This window comes from Eulemur rufifrons, chromosome 18, assembly GCF_041146395.1.
Source record: "Eulemur rufifrons isolate Redbay chromosome 18, OSU_ERuf_1, whole genome shotgun sequence".
Classification (NCBI taxonomy): domain Eukaryota; kingdom Metazoa; phylum Chordata; class Mammalia; order Primates; family Lemuridae; genus Eulemur; species Eulemur rufifrons.
In genome coordinates this window covers 68,310,349-68,333,560 of record NC_091000.1, presented here as the reverse complement: position 1 = coordinate 68,333,560, position 23,212 = coordinate 68,310,349, and the positions used below count along the sequence as shown (strand labels likewise).

At 48.1% G+C, this 23,212-nt stretch overlaps 2 protein-coding genes across 10 annotated transcripts in view; one reads left to right on the top strand and one right to left on the bottom strand.

The window, feature by feature from the left end:
* The window catches only part of BPHL (biphenyl hydrolase like), a 33,666-nt gene extending 16,499 nt beyond the window's left edge, over positions 1-17,167 (top strand). Inside the window, exons 5-7 of the mRNA XM_069492894.1 lie at positions 2,120-2,251; positions 4,844-4,967; positions 16,819-17,167. Coding sequence (XP_069348995.1) covers positions 2,120-2,251; positions 4,844-4,967; positions 16,819-16,906 — 344 coding nt within the window. The 3' untranslated portion in view covers positions 16,907-17,167. The remainder of the gene's footprint in view (positions 1-2,119; positions 2,252-4,843; positions 4,968-16,818) is intronic.
* Positions 17,168-17,678: 511 nt separating this feature from the next.
* LOC138399114 (tubulin beta-2A chain) lies at positions 17,679-21,549 on the bottom strand. 9 transcript variants are annotated; one of them, XM_069493638.1, is made up of 5 exons: positions 21,421-21,549; positions 20,098-20,206; positions 19,640-19,750; positions 18,296-18,904; positions 17,679-17,950 (listed from the first exon to the last, which is right to left on the bottom strand). In XM_069493638.1, exons 1-5 carry the CDS (start codon positions 21,475-21,477, stop codon positions 17,844-17,846), a joined length of 993 nt encoding a protein of 330 aa, XP_069349739.1. In that variant the 5' UTR covers positions 21,478-21,549; the 3' UTR covers positions 17,679-17,843. The 9 variants fall into 9 exon arrangements, with proteins under 9 accessions (XP_069349739.1, XP_069349731.1, XP_069349737.1 ...); XM_069493630.1 differs by having other exon boundaries at positions 17,679-18,678; positions 18,751-18,904; XM_069493636.1 differs by having other exon boundaries at positions 17,679-18,535; positions 18,782-18,904.
* Between the last annotated feature and the right edge of the window lie 1,663 nt (positions 21,550-23,212).

The window sequence follows — 23,212 nt, the reverse complement described above, 5'->3', positions numbered from 1 at the left end:
ACCTATAATCCCAGCGCTTTGGGAGGCGGAGGAGGGAGGATCGCTTGAGCCCAGGAGTTTGAGGTTGCAGTGAGCTAGGATGACACCACTGCACTCGAGCCCAGGCAACAGAGTAAGACCCTGTCTCAAAACAAACAAACAAAAAAACAACAAAACAAACACTGCAAGGACTCTCCACCCAACCCAAGACTAGCACATTTCCAATATTATCATGGTGTCACTAACGTGTAGTTTTTTAAAAACTAATCTAATAACCCCTTGAAAGGTAGTTGTGTTGCAAATATCTTTTCACAGCCTGTGGCCTGTCTTTTCACTTTCTTTATGGACAGAGCTGTTTAATGTTAATGTAAGGAAATGCCATAATGTTTCATTTTCTCGTTAGCTTGGCGGTTGTGTTTGTAGGTTCGCCATCATGTTTGCAAGTGTCTTTACGCACCTGTCTGTTCACCTCAGGTGTTCCTTCTAAAAGCTTCTCTCTTCTTCCGGAGGTTATTTTTACAAGTTCTTTAAGGACAGCCTGTTAATAATCACCTTAGTTTTTACTTAAAAGTATCTTTATTTCACCCTCCTTCTTGAGAGGCAGTTTGGCTGGCTGTGAACACGCAGGGGGACGGTCACTTTTCTGTGACTCTGCGACTCTGCGGCGCTCAGCTTCCCGTCTCACGCCCTGCCCGGGGCTGAGCCTCGCTTCTCCGCCTGTGTTTTCAGGTTTGCCCTCAACTTTTGCTGCAGTCTGTTTCACTAGACTGCGCCCAAGTGCGGGTTTCATTTTGTTCATCCTGTTTGGAATACGTTTGATTCTTGGTCGTGGATTCTTTTATCACTGATAAAAACGCGCACCGTGATTTCTTCCAGTGTTGCGCCTCCTTCACTGCCCTGTCTTCCCTCCTCTGGTGCCAGCAGGCTTCGGTGGGCCTCGCTGTGTGTCTTCCGTGTCTCCTGTTCTTCTGTCTCTCTGTGTCCTGTTCTACCTAATTAATTAAGATTTCTTGCCCAGTTTTCTAGTTTTTTCATCAACTTTAAAAAAATGATGTTTGTTTTGTGATCTTTGTTTAGGAGCTAATATTTGCTTACTCTAAAATCTGGAAACAAACAAACAAAACAGCATAAATGGAGAATGCTTTCCTTCAGAGGAGATTTGCATTTGCTACTCTTGGGAAGCAGAGGAGCATCCCAAGCTGGGGCCAGTTTTGGCTCGGCTGAAACCGGGAATGTCAGGTTCAGCCCTCGCCAGCCACCGGGCTGAGGCTGCGTCTCCACCCAGAGCAGCCTGCGTCTCGGGTCTTCCTTTGCGCTGTTTTCAGGCCTTTTTTCTCCTATACAGACACACTCGGACCCTCTCATACCCCAGTTTCCATTGATTACTGCAACTTCAACAATGCGACAAAATTATGTTTTGAGAAAGATCTAGTTGTTCCCCTGCTAGACGGCCTTTCAGAGGGTGTGGTCTGCCATACGGCCAAAAGGAGAAGCAAAAATATTGGGCTAAGTAATTGTATTTGTTGATTCATTTTAAAGGTTGTTTTCAGGTATTATTCCTTTCCTACTAGTGAATCAGCTATAATATAGTTTGAAGTTAGTAGTTAGCCTTTTACACTCATATTGCTTCAGTGGTAGAAATTAGAATGAATAATTTGTATGCATTTTTCAATGTGCATAAAGATGCAACTTAGCAAAAAAGTCCTCTTTTGCAAATAATATCACTCTTACTCAAGTGACCCTAATTAGAGGAATATTTTCTTTTATCGTATACCCTTAACAGGAAGCATTAAATGAAGGTCTCATTCCGTTCACTTGGTAAGTATTTATTGCAGGCTTGTTTTATGGGAGGCCCTGGTCTAGGCCCTGGGGTACAGTCAGAGGGCAAAGCCCGGTCCCTTACACTGGGCATGTGACGTAGGCAGGGGCAGGCGCTCAGCCGCGGGTACAGGAGACCCTGCAAAGCAGTGGGCAGTGCCGAGCAGAGCAGAGGGAGGGGAGGGCCTGGGCGGTGGGGAGGTGTTCCAGGCAGCCAGAACAGTGAGCATAAGGGCTCAGAGGTGGCCTGTGCTCGGAAGATGTCAACATAATACCTCAGTATGAGACTAAACCTTTCCTTGTCTACGCTTCTGTTTTTCAGGCATCCGAGATGTTTCTAAATGGAGTGAGAGAACAAGAAAGCCTCTGGAAGCCCTATATGGGTATGACTACTTCGCCAGAACCTGTGAGAAGTGGGTGGATGGCATAGGACAGTTTAAACATCAACCAGATGGTAGGTTACATGGACTGTTGAAGGGTTGCTCTGTGGATTCGAGAGGGAGCTTCGGTTCCTCCCTTGATGTTGCAGAGTTCCTCAGTGATTCCTAGTCCACCCACTGTCCTTCCACACTCACGTGTGCACGGAGAATACTAGTCATCGTGTGCAGTGCAAGCTCTCGCACAAGCAGTCTGCCTTAACCTAGAGATAGGACTGCATGTCTAAAGGGTGATGTTCTTGAGTCTTTAATAGCGGATTGTTCTTTTTTGCTTCTAACTGTTTGTGTGTGTGGTGATAAAATAATTCTCCAGAAGCCTTGATCAGTTCCTATTTTCTAATTCCAGAATGGGTAATTAGAAAACAAATAAGCCATAATATGTGCACTATATTTTTCCTGTTTACATATTCAGATGTGTCACCCCACTAGGAGGCTCTCTTACCAGGACAAAAAAGGAGGAAATCTCTGTCCTAATCTTTGGCCCCAGCAGAATTAGTACGAGGAGGAAAATACTCAGTTCTTTTTCCATCCTCAGAACTAAGTTGTATGATCTCAGCTATGAACAAATGTCTCCTGTTCTTTATCTGAAAAATTAACAAGATTTCCATCAACAGTAAGAGTTGACATCTTTAGGAGAAATTCTGAATTAAAGTTTATTTTTATACAGCCATTAATGTTTATAATCTCTCATTTTTCTTTTCCTTTTTTTAATTGCTGAAAAAAATAGAGTAGCTAAGGTCTAATCTTGGAGTACATTGTTACAAATTGTGATTGAAGGACCAGTTTCATCTGTTAGGTAATCATTTCCTACATGAGTCATGTGTCAAAATTTTCACAATGAAAAGGACTTTTAGAAATGTTACTTTTCTGGTTTAAGTTGAAAACAGCACATATGTGCCTTATAATGATCCTGTTCAAATGCAGTATCCACCCATAAAAACGGGTCTTTGAAATGTGTTTCTCTTTGCTCCTAAAACAAAAAATGCCGTAAAGCAGTGTTTGAAACAGTTCTCCATTAAAGAGAATGACTTTGTAAAATGTAAAATTTTATGCCTTATTGAAGAGAGCAGTGAAAAGATATAGGAAGATTTAAAGGCGGAAATAGAGTTAAATCAGTAATTCAAAAATATGTCTTTATATAGAAGGTCTAGCAGTGTATAAACCATCTCACAGCAAGACTGCTAATAAATTATCCCCATTCTGTACTAATTAATTTGATAGGAGCCCTTCCTCCATAATTATCCAGTTAAGTTTATGGGTGCTCAGTTTAGGGGTTAATTGCACAGCTTTGGAGTTAGGTGGGCCTAGGTTTGAATTCTGGCTTTGGCCCTGGCTTGCTGTGGGAATGGATTTGAGCAGATGACTTAGCATCTCAAAGCTACAGTTTCCTGTCTGTGCCTGGGAGAAACTACCTACCTCACAAAGCTGTGGTGGGGATTCAGTGAGATACTGTCTGTTCAGCTTCAGCGTAGGACCAAGGACAGTAAGTGCCTAATGAAAGGTGGGTATTACTGTATGAAAGTACTTAATGCACAAATAGCTGTACGTGCTAAATGAGTTGGAACATGCAGCCACCGTAAGTGCTTAACAGATACGAAGTTGTGTAAGCAGTTCCTGACACGAAGTGAGCACTCAGTGACTTTCATTGTCATCATTTGCTTGTACATTTGGCAGGTGTGTATCATCGAAGGACAGGAGAGAGAAGCTTGAGAGGCCTCGAGTATTTCCATGGTCAACTGGTCCCCTTCTTGTGTAGCAAGCAGTGACCCCCAGCTGAAGAGGAGGGGAGAGGCCCAGGCAGGGCAGGGCAGGGCAGGGCAGGGCAGGGCAGCATGCAGACTGGGCCCAGCCCTCTCGGACAGCAGCACTTTCTAGGCACAGGCAGAAGGAGGGCAGTGGGGGAGAGTAGCTGCATTAGGCTGCCAGCACCCCTAGATATGGCTCTCTTTATAGCCTCATGGCAGCCCCAAGGGAATGGTGAGTGTCCCTGTTTGATGCTTAAGCTCAAAGTGGCTAAGGAGCCACCAAGGTCTCACAGACGCAGGAAATGGCAGTTCAGGGACTGGAGCCCCGTTTGTACCAAAATTGCCTCAGAAATGTCCCTACAGTCCCCCAAAGGGTGTTGGAGTGTCACAGAGGCATGAGCGATGACCTTCTTTACTACGTGTAAATTGCAGGTTCCTTGTGAGGTACATGTGCTTGGAGGGCTGGCTGGGGCCCCTGCGACCCTTCGAGACAAGATTTCCAGGGAAAAGCTTTGCAGGTGTCAAGCACCCACTGCTGTTTTGCACATTGGGAACTGCCCTGTGTAACGTAAAGAGTTGCGGGATTTTTGTTTGATTGATTTTCCCACTATTTGATATGAATTATGAATTTAAATCAGGCAAAGCCACTTGTTTACTAGTAGAGCTCAAAAACAAACAAAAAATAGTAGAAAAACAGAAAAGGAAACCCAAAGAAAGAACCCCAGGCACAATCGAATCCAACTACTGTTTTTACAGACAGAGAAACTGAGGACCAAAGAGGGACATGGCTGGCCCAGTTGTGTTTCTTTTCACCTCCTAGGACCATTACACAAAAGCAGATTCCTCACGGTGTTTGTCCTTCAGGTAATATCTGCCGGCACCTGCTGCCCCTGGTCCAGTGCCCCACCTTGATCGTGCACGGTGAGAAGGATCCTTTGGTCCCACGATTTCATGCTGACTTCATACATGAGCACGTGAAAGGGTCACGGTAAGTCCAGTCACCACCTTAGCACTCCCTGCCCCAGAAGCCCAGAGTAAGCAGGAGAGGCTACCAGAAGGATAAGAAGCAGGAGAAGTTGGGGTTTTAGGGTGCATACCCTCTTCCCCCCTTTTGCCAATGTCAGCCAATACTACTACTTTATTTAGGGTACCACGGAGGACAGGAGCCCTGAACTGCAGGTGATGGATAATCAGAAGGAAAGGAGTTCTCAGATAAATGTCTCTCTTCGTTGCTGTGGATGGCAAATGTGCTAATAGGTGTTAGGTTCTATAACATTGGTGACAGCTTAGATTTATATCAATCATTGTTACTAAAACAATTTCATATAAATTGGGAATTTTCAGCACAATTTTATACTATTATAGAAGCACTAACTACCCAGTGAAAGAAATTTGTAAAACCAAAAGAAGAAAACAGATTGCCCATTGCTTGCCAGCCATTAAATACTATCATTATTAGCATTTTTGTACATAGATATAATCATATTCTACATTCAACTCTGAATCTTGCTTTTTTTCTCCCACTTAAAATTATGTTGTAAACTTTTTTTTTTTTTAATTTTTTTTTGTTTGTTTGTTTGTTTGAGACAGACTCTCACTCTGTTGCCCCGGCTAGAGTACCGTGGCATCAGCCTAGCTCACAGCAACCTCAAACTCCTGAGCTCAAGTGATCCTCCTGCCTCAGCCTCCCGAGTAGCTGGGACTACAGGCATGTGCCACCATGCCTGGCTAATTTTTTCTATATATTTTTGGTTGTCCAGCTAATTTCTTTCTAATTTTTTTTGTAGAGACAGAGTCTCACACTTGCTCAGGCTGGTCTCGAACTCCTGAGCTCAAATGATCCACCCGCCTCGGCCTCCCAGAGTGCTAGGATTATAGGCATGAGCCACCACTCCCAGCCCGTTGTAAACTTTTTATTCACAAGTTATTTCAGCCTTGAATATGGACACACCATAATGACAAACCTGTTGTTCAGAATCACAAAATACCAACATATGCCAAGCCATGTTGGTGGCTCACTCTATTAAAGAGCAGGTACATATCACGTGTTGTTTTGATCCTTATTTCTGCCAACTGACCTTGGACATCAGGGAACCTTAAAAGATATATCAGCAGAAAGTCTGTTATTCAGGCCCATAAATTTTTGTATGAAGTAGAAGTTTATATTTTAAATACTTTGGCTGACACAGGAGCCAGCTTTTGTTGGCACTTTTATCAGGATGGAAATTCCAAGTTGAATAAGTTCATTGTCTCCTTTATGTGCAGTGGATTCGTATCCTGGGGGTGAAAATGAGGGGTAACTGGGAGATCGGGGGCCCGCTTTGTTTTTTTAGAAAATAAACATCCGACTGAGCCTTGGTCCCTTCGGAGCCTATATATTAATTCTACACATCTCCGAATCACTCAGGACAACTTCGAAATTCTACAGAATTCTTTTGAAGTTGGATTTATTAGTAACCTCCCTCCCTCCCTTTCTTCTTCCTTTCTCTCTCCCCTCCTTCCTTTCCCTCCACGAGCCAGTTTCTGATTCCTGCTGAGGGCAGCACTGCTCTGACGGGTAGTGGGGTCCTCCCCGTCCCCAAAGCCCCCACAGTCCCACAGGGAAAGCAGGCACAGAGACAGCTGCACTGCTTCCTAAGATTCTATTCTGTGATCTCTTCAATACCAGGCTCTATGAGAATTCTTACATGGAGGAAAAATGCTTCTTAGTCTGTGATAAAATACAATTACCATAAACCTTTATAATTTTTCTATCCATATAGCATTTTTTTAAATTAAAAGGCATCTTTTTATTCCACATACTAATATTTCCTCGTTTAACAGTTCAGTCATGCATCAGAAAAATACATTTGAGCATGTGTAATGAATAATCCATTTGCCTGGAATATAGAGTAAGTGAAGAATAAAGGTAGAAGTTAGGTTAGGATTATATTGTAGGTGGACATAAAGGTTTAGTGGAGACGTTTATAAATTTATTTAGTAGGCAATAAAAGATATTTCAAACTAGACTTTTATAAAATTATAATACTAAGTCATATTCATGGTATAGAATTCAAGTAGTATACTTATTAATCCTTCTGAAAGTTTTCTATATAATCTCAGCTTTTGTGTTTTATTTTATATGTTTCCAGTATACAAGGTGATGTTTCCATGTAACATTTTATATTTTAAAAAGTATTTTACATACAATAGCTAGTTACACTTCACAACAAACTTATGAGAAAAATATTACCCATTTTACAGATGAGAGATCAGGGTTGAGAGATGTTAAGCATTCTTTCAAGGTTGCATAGCTAGTAAATGACAAATCCTAGATTTTTTTTCCTCCTAATATAGTGCTTTTCCACCATTGCACAGGTGCCACTTAAACGCATACTCTTAATATGATGATAAGATGCCTAGAATCATATACTAGGTGACCTGGTTAATTGTCTTCTAGCTTCAGAAATGACAGGTTTTTGCACACTGACACACTTAGTAAGTGCAGTGTGTGCCCTTAAAGAGCCGGTTCAATAAAAGTCAGCCTGCGAGAAAGTTTAATTTAGGAATTCTGTTCCAGACCCATCTCCTAGCAACAGAGTACATCGGTATGGGAGAAAAATACACCCTTACCATGCAGATGTTAATTGTTTCAGTAGACTATTTTATGGAAGATCGTTTTCTAAGAGCAATAATCTTTGGAACAAATGGATTGAGGGTAAAGTGGGATTAGCAATACCTGTCTAAAACGGGCTTGTATTTTCTACTTACTACCTTCCTCTGCTGTGAGAGCCTTTTATGTTAGGCATGACCCACCATGACTTATTTTGGACCCCACAAAAGGAAGGTGGATTCCTTGAATACCAAAATCTTACTGTGTTCTGTGCACCAGGCCGTCTAACAACAGAGGAGCAACTTGGTGTAGCAAGCTTGCAGTGAACTTGACATTTCCTTACCTTGCCAGGTACATTGTTTTAGTTAAACTTAACGGCACGGTCTGTCCCTTCACAAGAAATACATATTATTTCTATTTCCTTTACCAAGAAATACATATTATGTTTGAAGCAAACATCCTCCGGAGGCCAAACGAAGGGTGGCGCTGCTCCGCAGACCTGCTGCCGGCTTGTGTTAATTTGCCTTTCCCTCATAGGATCTCTCGGAAGCAAAGAGCCCCTAGAGATCATTCAAGTTCAGTGATTTTTTGTTTGGTTTTTTTTTTTTTGGGGGGGGAGGTTTAGAGACAAGGTCTCATTCTGTTCCCAGGCTGGAGTGCGGTGGTATGATCATGTCTCACTGCAGCCTCAGACTCCTGGGCTCAATTGATCCTCCTCCCTCGGTCTCCTGAGTAGCTGGGACTACAGGTGTGCACCACCATGCCCGGATAATGTTTTAAACTTTTTGTAGAGATGGGGTCTCATTATGTTGCCTAGGCCGGTCTTGAGCTCCTGGCCCCAAGGCATCCTCCCATCTCGGCCTTCCGAGTAGTGGGATTACAGGAGTGAGCCACCACACCCAGCAAGTTCAGTGGTTTTAAAATTCGTTTTTAGGTAGTTGAACAAACTTTTTTTTTTTTTTTTTTGAGACCGAGTCTCGCTTTGTTGCCCAGGCTAGAGTGAGTGCCGTGGTGTCAGCCCAGCTTACAGCAACCTCAAACTCCTGGGCTCAAGGGATCCTCCTGTCTCAGCCTCCCGAGTAGCTGGGACTACAGGCATGCACCACCATGCCCTGCTAATTTTTTCTATATATACTTCTAGTTGGCCAGATAAATTCTTTCTATTTTTAGTAGAGACGGGGTCTCGCTCTTGCTCAGGCTGGTCTCGAACTCCTGACCTCGAGCGATCCACCCACCTCGGCCTCCCAGAGTGCTAGGATTACAGGCGTGAGCCACCGTGCCCGGCCTTGAACAAACTCTTATGTGGAGGTCTAAGACCCGGAACACAAAGTGAGAGCTGCTCGGATCACGGCAGCGCTGGGGAGCAGCCCTCACGCCAGCTGCTGTGCGCGCTGTGTATCTGGCCCTGCCTCCTGGGCTGGAAGGCTCTGGCATTGCTCCCCACGTCCTGGTTAGCCAGCCTCGCTGTGGGCATGTCCTGCCGCCAGGCGTGGCATCGCCCTCGAGGCCAGCCAGGCTGGCTTTCCGGGAGTTCTCGCTGAGCAGAGGTTGGCCCCTTCAGACTCTCTGGGGTTGGTGTGGACAGGCCCTGGGAGACAGTGGGCTGAGCCAGCGCAGAAGAGGAGGTGACTGCGCAGAAGGTCTGGCCACACGTGTGCTCAGGTTGTGGCCCAGTGGGCTAGGGCTGCCGTGACAAAGTACGCAGACTGGGCCTCCAACAACCGAGATTCATCTTCTCACAGTTCTGCAGTCCGAGATCAAGGTGTGGGCAGGGTTGGTCCCTCCTGAGGCCTTTCTCCACAGCTTGTAGACGGCCACCTTCGCCCTGTGTCCTTGCGTTGTCTTTCCTCTGAACCTGTGTGCAAATTTCTTCCTATAAGGCCACTAGTCATAATGGATTAGGACCCACTCGTAGACCTCATGTCAAGTTAGTTTTCTCTGTAAAGACTCTATATCCGAATAAGGTCACATTCTGAGGCACTGGGGGTTAGGAAACATACTAATTTCGGGGGCACACCAGTCAGCCCACAGCAGTGCTTCTGAGGGGTGCTCAGATCTCAGGAAGTAGAGGCCCAGCACAGACCCGGTTCTGGGTTTCAGAGCCAGCTACAAATGCCCAGCCCCTTGCCTGGAGGCTCTCTCCGTCCCTCAGGCCTCCCTTTGCCCACCCGAGTCACTCCCCCTTCAGCTCAGACTCACGTGTCTCCTCCTCAGCGGGGTTCCCTGGGCTCTGCCTCCACCTCATGCATCTTTCTGAGCTCATGGGCCTCCTTATTCTTGCCTTTTCAGTGGCTGCTGGTGTGGGGATGTCACTTTCCTCCTGTTGAACACCCCAGCACCCACCCCAGGGGCGGCCTAGAACATCTCAGGGTGCTCAGTGCATGTGGAGAGAGAGGGGCACATGGGAGCCAAGTCCCCATGGGTGGGCTGGCGTCACCAGGGCGGGTCCAGAAAGCCAGGCCAGGCAGGAAAGAAGGACCATGTGCACAAAGAGTTGGCATCTGGGGTTTGCGTCAGCTAGAGGGGAGATGTGGGAAGTGGGGTCTTGCTGGAGACCACAGTCAGTATTTGGGGTGCTGAGCAAAGTTCCTAGCAGTGGGCTTGGCTGGAGCATGCGCAGGGACTCAGGCCAGGGTTGAGCGTGGATTCGTCACCAGCTGTGCAGCACATCATGTTTCTGCACCTCTGCTTCCTCATGTGTAAAATGGGGAGCAGCATCTCAAAATATTTTTTTTGAGGAATAATTGAGGAGTTGTTTGTACATTTAAGACTCAGAGCTCGACACAGTAGCTGCCACTTTTGCGGATGGAATGCTGGTGTGGGTGCAGGTGGGCAAGGCCCCCAGGAGACGTGGGGGAATAGCTCACAGTTAGGTCAGGGACAAGTTGCCCTCTGTCCCAGCTCTCAGCACCATCGTCAGTGCAGGCGTGTGGGTGTATTAGGGCTCTCCAGAGACACAGAACCAACGGGATGTGTGCATGTGTGTATGTGTGTGTGTGCGCGTGCACACGTACTTATATAGAGAGAAAGAGGGGGTGTGTATGTATACTTAAGAGAGAGAAAGAGATTTATTATAAGGAATTGACTCACACAGTTATGGAGGCTGACACATCCCAAGGTCGGCAGGGTGAGTCAGCAAGCTGGAGACCCAGGAGAGCTGAAAGTGTGGGTCTAGTCCAAGTCCAAACGCCTGAGAACCAGGAGAGGCGAAGGTGTAGTTCTAGTCTAAAAGCCGGCAGGCTTGACACCCAGGCAGAGCAATGTTTCAGCTTGAGTCCAAAGGGAGGAGAAAGCCAATGTCCCAGATTAAACACTGCCAGGCAGGAGGAATTCCTTCTTACTCAGCCTTTCTGTTCTACTAGGCTTTCAGCAGAATGGACAAGGCCCACCGACACTGGGGAGGGCCATCTGCTTTACTCAGTGTACCAATTCAACATCACTCCTATCGAGAAACACCCTCACAGATACACCCAGAATAACTAAATGTCTGGGCACCCCGTAGCCCAGTCACTTTGACGCATGAAATGAAACACCATGATGGGGAAGGGCTGACGGGTGCATGCTCCTCTCCATGGAGGCCTTGGCCTTGTGCTGGGTTCCCTGAAGGGGGTACCACAGGGACTGGGCTAGCTAGGGTGGCTAGCTGCTGTCCTCTGTCTGGACCACAGAAGGGAGGAAGGGGCCTCTTTCTGTAGCTTCCTTGACTGTGCGAGTCAGGCCACCAGTGGTAAGATGGCCCCAGTCCTCCAAGGCAGGCCAGTGGGAACCATACCACCAGCTGGGCTGCAGTGAATTGGCCTAGGTGAAAAAGATCCACACCAGTGACAAGGGTTTGTTTCCAGATCTGTAGAAAGTGAGCTCAGCTTCTGGGGGGAGGTAGGCACTGCAGGCAGGGCAGCGGCTGCAGCTTCAGCTGTGGACCACATGCTGCCTGGGGCATTGGGCTGCCTTCCCCTCTCCCACTGCCAGGTAGCTGTTCCCTGCCATCACAGCCCCCACCCCCAACTGCTTGCTGCTCGGGTGGAAGGGAAAGTCAACTCCAGACTCTGCTTGTGGTCACATTGTAGGACTAACTCCAAACAGAGTTAGCCAGTGTTTGCAAAGTTGAGTCTTTTGTATTTCAGAAAGAGTGGGGTTGACCCTTTTTAGATAAATCTTACCCACAAGATTTTGTTAAGCCTCTCTTAAGGGAAGAATCTTCCAATTGGAGGTATTGTTAGTCAACAAATGTAAATAAACTGTGCTCCCTTGAGTCAGAGCATTTCTTTAATATGCTGTACATAATTAGAACCTTTATAAGGGTTTTTGTACATTGTACAGTGCAATACAAAGAATAATAACAGACATTCGTTAAATGCTCACAGTGCGCCCACAGACCCTGTGTGGTGTGCCTCATATGCACGATCTCATTGCATCCTTGGGATGATCCTGTGGGGTAGGTACTATTACTGTCCCCATTTTCCAGCTGTGGAATTGTGACTCAGGGAGATGCTCTGACCTGCAGTACAGACCCTGAGTTGGCCCAGACACGTCCTAACTCTAAAGCCCATGCCTTTCACCCTGTGATGGCACCTCCAGTTTTCACGCAGCATCCACAGGAAGAAAGCTTTCACTGCAGTCCGAGGGCCCCAACTAGGTCTGCACAGTCCCAGCAATTTTGCAAAGGCTTTGTCCTCCTCACACTATTTAAAAGTATCAATCCAGGCCAGGTGTGGTGGTTCACACCTGTAATCCCATCACTTTGGGAGGCCGAGGCAGGAGGATCGCTTGAGCCCAGGAGTTTGAGACCAGCCTGAGCAACATAGTGGACCTCATCTCTACCAAAAAAAAAAAATTTTTTTTTTCATTAGCCAGGCATGGTGGTGCACACCTGCAGTCACAGCTACTGAGGAGGCTGAAGTGGAAGGATCACTTGAGCCTCAGAGTTCGAGGTTGCAGTGAGCTGTGATTGTGCCATTGCACTCCAGCCTGGGTGACTGAGCAAGACCCTGTGTCTAAAAAAAATAAATAAATAAAAACATGAATCCAGCAGCCCCTGACTGCCCAGAAATAGTCCACTCCACACTGTTGCATTGCTGAGAAAGCAGCGTCTGATGCGGTTTTTGTTTCTTTCTGATGCTTGAGACGTGCCAGCATTTGAAAAAAAGAGCTTCTCGGAGAGATGTCCACCCCCCATCCCCAACTGCCTGGTTGTCCTTCGGGCTGAGAGGGGAGAGCCTGCTGTCCAGGGCCCTGGCTGGGGAGCTGTCCCCTCCCACCAGCTTTACCAGCTGCAGGGAGCATGTGGCTTGCCCACCATTACCTTTTCCTTAGATGGGGTTTTCTAGAAGGAGCAGAATGAAAAAGGAAAAGATTTAGTTTCTGAATAAAAAGGGGCAGTTGTTGGCAACCAGGTTTCGGTGGCCTCGGAAGGAATGACTGAAAAAGTGACAAGCCACACTGCCATCCAGTTTGGTAATGGAAGAGATCTCGGTACAGAGAACCAGCAGCCTACTTTTAGCTCCAATTAAAATGAAAGTGCTCGCAGAGTTGCTGGCAAGTTTATGGGTTCAGAAATAATTTAGAGTTTTATCACACTAATCCGAAGTGAAGACATGCTACAGCACATTCCTTATGGCCTTGTTACTATCTGTAGCTCTGGGAGTTACAGCTGAAAGTTCAGTTCAGTTAAAGCTGGAAAAAAGGTTCGAGTGAGGAAGGAAAAGTAACCTCCCGAGACCAGCGTCTCACCTGTGCCACCCCCACCTTCTAGGTCCTTCTAGGACCATATCAGCAGAGGAAAAGTGACCACTGGATTTGCACAGTGGGATTAGACAGCTTGTAGTTCCTCAGAAGATCTGCAGTCAGGTCTCTTCTTCTAAAGGTGCCAAGTGCAACAGGGAACCTGCCCCAGCACACGGGGACTTGCTTTAACCTCTCAGAGGCCTGTTCATTTCCAGCTGAGCCGTGTGTTTAGCAGTGAGGGGACTTCTTAGTGATGTTCCTGGAGAATGTGACTGTTCAAAAACCACTCTCCATGGAGCATGTGATTGAGTCCTTTTGTTATTTGGGTGAAAATCTAGGTCAACAGCAGAGTCCTGCCTTGCCTTGACAGCTGGTATTTATGCATGTCTGCTGTGGTCCTGCTCCCGAAGAGGAACACACAGTCGGTTTTAAGAGTGGTGAATCCTGGGTCAGACATCAGGAAGGAAGGCCTATGAAGGACCTTGAAATGACCCTCAAAAGGTGTCAGGGAAAATGACAATTTTCTTCGTACTGTATCTGTTCATCTGTCTGTCCATCCATGCATCCAGCATCCAGAGCAGGTCTCCTATATTTTAATGAAGGAAACCTGGTTCTTATTCCCCCAAATCTAGAAATTACTTTTGGATGAGGGTAGAGAGCACTGAATGGCTACAAAGAAAGGATTCACAGCTGTGCCCTGGCCTGCCTTCCTTATCAGAAACTAGCAAATCATGCCCAGATTGGATATGTACAGAGGAAGACATCAAGTTTAGCAGGCTGGGGAGTCCCTGCCTCACAACCCAGCTTAGTGCAGAATAGAGGTTGCACCCTTCTGTGACCTCTCAGCATCCTGGACACTTGGTTCTTTTCTGTTTCTTTCTTTTTTTTTTTGAGACAGAGTCTCACTTTGTTGCCCGGGCTAGAGTGAGTGCCATGGCATTAGCCTAGCTCACAGCAACCTCAAACTCCTGGGCTGAAGTGATCCTCCTGCCTCAGCCTCCCAAGTAGCTGGGACTACAGGCATGCGCCACCATGCCCGGCTAATTTTTTCTATATATATATTTTAGTTGGCCAGATAATTTCTTTCTATTTTTAGTAGAGACGGGGGTCTCGCTCTTGCTCAGGCTGGTCTCAGAACTCCTGACCTCGAGCGATCCACCCGCCTCGGCCTCCCAGAGTGCTAGGATTACAGGCGTGAGCCACCACTCCCGGCCTCTTTTCTGTTTCTTAAACACGCCTTGAGTGTACCTGCAAACGCTGTTCCCTGTGTAGCGCAACTGGAATCCTACCTTGTGGTTGGTGCAACTCATCCTTTTCTGAATAGCATTAACACATTGACTGCCACACTAGGAAAAAAAAATTCTCCCTGGGACCACAGTGTTTTATTATGAAAATAGAATAAAAACTTCAAAAACAAAATGATCCTTTCTAATTTAATGAAAAAAATTGTTATATCATCAATAAAATATAATATAAAAACTTAAAAAGGCCGGGCGCGGTGGCTCACGCCTGTAATCCTAGCACTCTGGGAGGCCGAGGCGGGTGGATCGCTCGAGGTCAGGGGTTCAAGACCAGCCTGAACAAGAGTGAGACCCCCGTCTCTACTAAAAATAGAAAGAAATCGGCCGGGCGCGGTGGCTCACGCCTGTAATCCTAGCACTCTGGGAGGCCGAGGCGGGTGGATTGCTCAAGGTCAGGAGTTCGAGACCAGCCTGAGCGAGACCCCGTCTCTACTAAAAATAGAAAGACATTATATGGACACCTAAAAATCTATATAGAAAAAATTAGCCAGGCATAGTGGCGCATGCCTGTAGTCCCAGCTACTCGGGAGGCTGAGGCAGTAGGATCGCTTGAGCCCAGGAGTTTGAGGTTGCTGTGAGCTAAGCTGACGCCACGGCACTCACTCTAGCCTGGGCAACAAAGTGAGACTCTGTCTCAACAAAAAAAAAAAAAAAAAAAAAAAAAAAAAAAAAGAAATTATATGGACAACTAAAATATATATATACAAAAAATTAGCCGGGCATGGTGGCGCATGCCTGTAGTCCCAGCTACTTGGGAGGCTGAGGCAGTAGGATCGCTTAAGCCCAGGAGTTTGAGGTTGCTGTGAGCTAGACTGACGCCACGGCACTCACTCTAGCCCGGGCAACAGAGTGAGACTCTGTCTCAAAAAAAAAAAAAAAAAAACTTAAAAATTAGTAATGTAAAAAGTAATGTGAAAACTTGAAAAATAGTTCATAAGGGTAAAGTGTTTTTCTTGACTTGTCAGGCTTAAGTGTAATTTAAAGGTAAACAAATAGAACAAAATTTATTGACTTCTATTCATTTAATCCATGTTTTTAGGATTGTTAATAGGTAAAGAGATATGTGAGTTATATATGCTTCATGAGGCCCCGGGCTCAAAACTGGTGTCAGTTAAATACAACTTCATGACAGTTAATGTGTTAACATTGAATTTACAATGTTCTAGTTATTATTAATAGCATTAACTTTTCAAGGGCCTCAGAAAGATGTTAACAATATATCTTCAAGTTGATTCTCTTGGTACCCCCATCCCTGACGTGGCTGAGTTGCAAGAGGCCCAGCATCTTCCAAGAACAGCTCCCTTTCCCCCAAGTCCTCCCTAGTGCCCCCAGTGTTGAAAGTCAGAGAATGAGGCAATATGGTAACTGGAATTTTGCCTCAATATAGACCTTTTAATGTCCAGTTGTCATTGTAGACAAAATGGCTTGACCTTGTGCTTACATCCTAGAAGCGTTAACACTTTTACCATTTCTCTACTTTTATAGCTAATAAATAAAATATAGAACTCAGAGAAGGCTGCCTTTGTTAAAGAAATTGCAAACCAGTCCCATTTGATCAAAATTCTATTGAAAAGCAGAAGCCTGACGGGGACAGTGAGGTTTGCTCCAGTGAGGAGCTGGGACAGCTGCAGCCGTGGCTCCTGCACACAGGACTGCTGACGCAGGTCCCCACCCAGAGTCCTAAGGAGTTTTGCCATTTGGTGGCTCGTATTCAGACTTATTCAGTAATCCAAAAAGGAAGGGTGATTTGGAACCTCGAACAGCAGGCTGTGAATTCTGATTTGCACTTTCTCACTACATAGATGCTACCCCAAGCAACTACCTGGTCCAACCCAGTGGATTCTACACATTTCTTATCATCTTTTTAAACTTCTCTCTTAAAATCAACTTCATTAAAATGGGTTTTACCAGATCACCTTCCCCACTCTCGGGTTTTCAGTTAAACCATCTATTACCTGATTCGATTCTGAATACAGTATGTGTATCTGTAACTGTTAAGCGATTGCCTTATGGTCAACCTCCTGGTGGTCATAAACTCCAAGGGCTTTTACCCTCACGTCTACAGTCATGGAAAGTTGGTACTGTTACATTTTCTCCCCAATAGTGGTCATGGGAAAAAAGTGGCCTTTTGTCACTTTAGATTTTCATGAAACGTTGGGGAAGGTAAGTGGTATTTAAGTGGCTTGCCATTGATCAAAAGCTTTTTCCCCCTCTTTTTTTAGGTTGCATCTGATGCCAGAAGGCAAACACAACCTGCATTTGCGTTTTGCAGATGAATTCAACAAGTTAGCAGAAGACTTCCTACAATGAACATGTCCCTGAGAACATTTGATTCTTGGTAGCTCTTTAGTGTGGGGCTTGATCATGTAGCTGCGCCTTATTCCAAAGCCTTCGAAACCCCCGCTGAGGCTCACAGCAGGTCTCCACCTTCTCAGGCTCCCTACCACTCTCTACTGTCTGACCTAATCAAAAACAGGAACAATGACACATCGAAAGTAGCCTTTAGCTTCAATAGCTACAAAAATTAAATCTGATTTTTTTAACATTAAGTTGTGGATGTCTGCCATTGTTTTAAAAAGTAAATTCCTGTCACAATTTACATTCAAATAAACTTTAGGTGGAATGTTTGTAGATGTCTGCAATTTTAGGACATCTAGAATTTATACTGTACCTTTTATCTGAGAGGTCCAAGCTTCACTTGTTTGTATTTATACCACTGTTCAGGGAAGTAGAAAAACCAAATTCTTGCCTAAGGTTGATTCTACAGATTCATAGGGTACCTGAGCAACCACAGAAGGTTTGCTTTATCCTCAAACTGCTTTTTACTCCTTGATCACTTTGAAGAGATTACTTTAATACTTTGCACCAGAGAAGATGAAAAAAATATGTATTTTCATCTTTCTATACTAAAAGTGCAGGAATATTTGTAATTAAAGGTACTAAAGCATAAATCCTATATTGCTATTAATATTAAACGTTGAAACTGTATACTTAAGCGGTATTTAGTGAAAGGATAAAAAGTACTTGAGTGAGAATAGAGACCACAAGGTTTTATACACATGCTTTTTTATTAGTATAGATATCTTAACAGACAATACTGTAATTTTTAGAGGAGTTCCACATTATTACATCAACAGTGTGAATTTCTGACAGAGGCAAAACTGAGCACCATAGTATACAAATAGAAAGACCATGCTTGGGGGACAACAGAAGTTCACTAAGGATGCACGACTGATTTGACAAGTTCTTAAGCCTCGTCCTCACCCTCCTCCTCCTCGAACTCCCCCTGTTCGTCGGCCGTGGCGTCCTGGTACTGCTGGTACTCGGACACCAGGTCGTTCATGTTGCTCTCGGCCTCGGTGAACTCCATCTCGTCCATGCCCTCGCCCGTGTACCAGTGCAGGAAGGCCTTGCGCCGGAACATGGCCGTGAACTGCTCCGAGATGCGCTTGAACAGCTCCTGGATGGCCGTGCTGTTGCCGATGAAGGTGGCCGACATCTTCAGGCCGCGGGGCGGGATGTCGCACACGGCCGTCTTCACGTTGTTGGGGATCCACTCCACGAAGTAGCTGCTGTTCTTGTTCTGCACGTTGAGCATCTGCTCGTCCACCTCCTTCATGGACATGCGGCCGCGGAAGATGGCAGCCACCGTCAGGTAGCGGCCGTGGCGCGGGTCGCAGGCGGCCATCATGTTCTTGGAGTCGAACATCTGCTGGGTGAGCTCGGGCACCGTGAGGGCGCGGTACTGCTGGCTGCCCCGGCTGGTCAGCGGCGCGAAGCCCGGCATGAAGAAGTGCAGGCGCGGGAAGGGCACCATGTTCACGGCCAGCTTGCGCAGGTCTGCGTTCAGCTGGCCCGGGAAGCGCAGGCAGGTGGTGACCCCGCTCATGGTGGCTGACACCAGGTGGTTGAGGTCGCCGTACGTGGGGGTGGTGAGCTTCAGGGTGCGGAAGCAGATGTCATAGAGCGCCTCGTTGTCAATGGAGTAGGTTTCATCCGTGTTTTCCACCAGCTGGTGCACGGACAGGGTGGCGTTGTAGGGCTCGACCACTGTGTCCGACACCTTGGGCGAGGGCATGACGCTGAAGGTGTTCATGATGCGGTCTGGGTACTCCTCGCGGATCTTGCTGATGAGCAGGGTGCCCATCCCGGACCCCGTGCCGCCCCCCAGCGAGTGGGTCAGCTGGAAGCCCTGGAGACAGTCACAGCTCTCCGACTCCTTCCTCACCACGTCCAGGACCGAGTCTACCAGCTCGGCTCCCTCTGTGTAGTGGCCCTTTGCCCAGTTATTGCCGGCTCCACTCTGGCCTGCCAGAGGGAAAGAGACTGTTAGACACAGAAACATAAGGAGTTTCAAATTCTCTCATTTTGACTGTGGAGGAAACGGTAGGACTAGTCCTAGAGTGGCAGATTCTTCTCTTGTACACATCCTTTTTATTTATCTAAAATTTTTTTCTAGCTATCAGTGATCCCCCAAAACACAGGGGATCGTAATAAAATAAAAAGCGAATTTAGTTCATATGAGGCTATTAAGTGAGGAAGAAGATGGGGTTAAAAACCTAATGGGCATTAAAATACATGCATTTTAAACACTGACATTCTGTAAACACTCAATTTGGGTACAGATAGCCAGGATGTGATCAGCAGAGAAAACAGCCCGAAGCAGCTGTCCACACCTCTGGTCCCACCCTGGCCTTTGGCCTTGGGCTCCTTGAAGTGGTTCCTTGTTGCTGCCCTTGTCCTTTTAAATCGCCCACAGCCTAGTAAGGCCTGCTTGAAGCTTCTCTTGCTCTTTCTTCTTTCCCTTCAGAGCTCTGTACGGGGAGGGCTGCAGCAGCCCTGTCCAGGCTGACAGTGATCTCTGAGCTGTCCAGAGGGCGGCCAGAGCCAGGACCACCGTGCACTGCGTGGGTCAGGCCAGGACTCGGGGCTGCCTGTGGACACAGTCTCACCTGGGCACTGAACCCTAGGAACTGTGGCTTGCACAGCTGTTGGGAAGGAGGTGAGTTATCAGGCCTGTTCCCGCTGATGGTGACTACATACCAAACACGAAGTTGTCCGGCCTGAAGATCTGGCCAAATGGTCCGGACCTGACGGAGTCCATCGTGCCCGGCTCCAGGTCCACCAGGATGGCTCGGGGAACGTATTTGTTACCTGTGGGAAGAAGAGCCCACTTAGTCCTGCGGTTGGCAGAGGACCCTTGGGCAGGGCTGTGCCCTCTGTGGCTCCCACAGCAGAATTCTTTAGAGAAAATTCCAGCATCTGAGACAAAAGGAGAACAGGGGAGGTTTTCTGCCTGTAAGAAAAGGGAGATTCTGAGCATGCTCAGCCATGTGGAGCAGGCAGGAGTCCGAAGGAGCCATAAAGTGTATCTTCTAGCAGTTGACATTTTAAATGAATATGCAACAAGCATGTCTTTGTCATTTGCATGTTCCTAGGACATTTTGCCTGCCATGGTATGGAAAGCAAGGTGGACTGGCCGAGCACATCCCAACACTCACCAGCAGCCTCATTGTAGTACACGTTGATTCTCTCCAGCTGCAAGTCACTGTCTCCATGGTAACTGCCTGTGGGGTCGATCCCATGCTCATCGCTGATGACCTCCCAAAACTGAAATGAAACAATCACATCATGCTGTCTGTGGCATCCTAAATGTCACCAAGGATGGCCTCGTCTTCCTCCCATGTCCTTGGAACAGCGGCCATTGCTGTCAGACAGTTTCTGCACAGCCCCTGTTTCCTGCAGCAGCTGCTGCCGGGGGCTTGGAGATCTGCAGAGCGTCAGCCACGTTATGGCGACACACTGGAAGGCTGGGAGGACACTGGAGGGGGAGGGGGCACAGCAGATGCCCTTCTAGGGGCAGGGGCGGCAGTGGGGAGGGTCTGTCACCTAGGCAGGGCTGAGTGTGGCTACATCCTGCTGATGGATGTGTCCTGGCAGGACTGAGGACAGGTGGACCCCGCCCAGCAGCTGCCTCCAGGGATCAGCGTTTCCTGCAGAGACCCCACGCAGCCCTCCAACAGCACAGGTCTGTGCCACTGCCCACAGCAGGGAAGGGCCCGGGAAGGGCAGACAGGAGCCTGGGAGGGTGCCTGGGTGGCAGCGGAAGGAGATGGCCCTCTTGAGGGCGCTGACTCCATTGTGAGTTTGCAGCAGGAGAGGGGGCAGGGAGGTTGGGGTGGGCAATATGGCGGTTGTGAAAGAGACCATGTCCTTGCACAGGTGCCCGCCCACATCCACGCACCAGGCCCGCTGCTGCCTCGCCACTGCGGTCAGTAATTACAGCCCCCACCCAGTGCAGTCACCTGCCGCCTGGCAGGCGGGAGACAGGAGCATCACGTTATATGTCATCACGTCTAGACGGTGCTGGTGCAAGGGAACTGATCTGATACCCTCGTGTGTGAGACCCAAAGGTAAGCCTCTATAACATCTGTCATTCCAGTGACACTGCATTTTTTTCATTCAAACGACATACAAAAATAGACAAATTAAATTTCACATGAGGCTACTAGATAAATATGACCATAGCCCCGATCCAAGTTTTGGAGACTAATACACCCAGGGGAATGCCAACTGCAGCCCGCAAAAGGGTCGAGTCCGAAGGAAATTTAAAAGGCCTTGATTAAAGGCACAGACAGCTGCGTCGCCGCGGGCATCTTAGCAGGTTGAGCAGTTTCCTGGGCCCCGCCCGGCGGTCTCGCCGCAGAATGTGCCACACGGGCAGCCTGGGGCCACCGCAGCCTCCCCCCAGCCACCCCTGGCCCCAGCCAGCACCCTCGGCGCCCCCCGCACCCGGGCCTGCGGACCGCCCCGCGCGCGCCCACCTTGGCGCCGATCTGGTTGCCGCACTGGCCCGCCTGGATGTGCACGATCTCGCGCATGGTGCCGGCTGCGGAGCGGGTGGAGGCTCTGGCCCTCGGAGCAGTGCGCGCGGAGGGGACCGGCGAGTTCGGCGGCGGAGAGACGGGCAGCTCCCCGCACCCGCCCGCTCTGCCTTTAATGCCGGGGACCCGCCCGGCCCACGGTGACGTCATGGGGCGGGCCGAGGCGCGGGGGCGGCCGGCGGGGACTGCGGCACCGCGAGGGGGAGCTGGGGCGTGGTGCGGGTCTGGGGGCGTCCAGGCCCGTGGCCACAGCGGCCAGGTCCGGGTGGGCGGCTGGCCCCGACATTCGGCGGCCAAAAGCAGCGACCAGCCCTCGGGCCCAGCCGGCCGGCCCTCCCCGGTCCGTGGGCGCGGCCGCACCAGCCCTGGGCCTTCCAGTCACGCCGCAGTCCCTGCCCCGCCCTGCCCACCCTGGCCCTCGAGAGCGGCTGGAGACCCGGCCCCGGACGCAGGGAGTGTCCTCGCCTGCGGGGCCGGGGAGAGGAGGCATGGAGGACCCTTTGGAGCAGGGAGCCCGGAATTGAAGGCGCATTTTCCGTGGGGTGTCCAGCTGTTCGCCAAGGTTTCCTGCATCCCGCCAGGGTCCTGCACTCCGGGCCTCACTCTTTCTATTCCGCGTGGGAAATCTTGGCGAGTGTAAACGACGCGGGGAGCGCAGCGCGGGGGCGTGGGGGCCCGGGGTAGCTGATGGCAGCTGCCTTCAAAGAAACCAAGGACAGCAGGGTGGGCGACTTTTCACCTCTCTATGTAAGGAAGATGGTCGGCTTGGGAGACCCTAGGAAAAGTGCTCGGTGCTGGATTTGTCGCGTGTATGCTTTGGACTCTGGAGTGCTTGTAAAGGTCTCTTAAATGCGGAAAATTCTGCGTGTGTGTGTGTGTGTGTGTGTGTGTCAGAGACCGGGTGTAGGGAGGGAGAGGGAGAAGCAGAGGGAAGGCGAGGATGTGTGGATGTGTCAGCGCCTTGCCTACCTTAGGTCACCTAATCCTCACAGAGCCGTACAGAGCTGCCTGCCCGGTTCCATAGCCACTAGCCACATGTGGCTATTGAGCCCTTGAGTTGACATGTGCTGTAAATGTAAAACACACACCGGATTTCACGGGCTCAGTATGTTAAAATAACGTAAAATATTCCATTACTAATTTTTAAATATTGATGACCTGTCAAAATAATGTTTTAGATACATTGTGTTAAATAGCATTATTTTTTAAAATTAATTTCACTTTTTTTTTTTTTTTTTACTTTTAAAAACGTAACTGCTAGAAATGTAAAATTACATACATGGTTCACCTTTGCTGCTCACGATATGCCTGTTTCTACTGAGGAGCCCTGGACTCCGGTAAGCGTCATTACTACCCCAGTTTCACGGCTACAAAGCAGGGATGAAAGCCCTGACCAGCCACGAAGCTGCAAGTGAAGGAAGCTAGATTCTTTGTACAGGGGAAGCCAAGTGAGTTTTAAAGGCTTGGGCAGGATGCGGTAAGGACCAGCCTTAATCACTGGCAAAGATGGCGGTGCACGGTGGGCTAGGTAACAGGGGCCTGGGCACGGCCTTTGTTTCCCAGCACATTCCAACTGTAAAATGATGATAATTATAGGTGCCCCAGAGCCAGCTTTGTGAGCAGGAAATGAAAAGCTACATATGAAAGCGGGTTGAGTTTATGGAGCAAAAATGCCTCCGTAAAACCCAAGGCGATGCTGTCATTAGAAATATGAATCCCACTCACCGTGTTA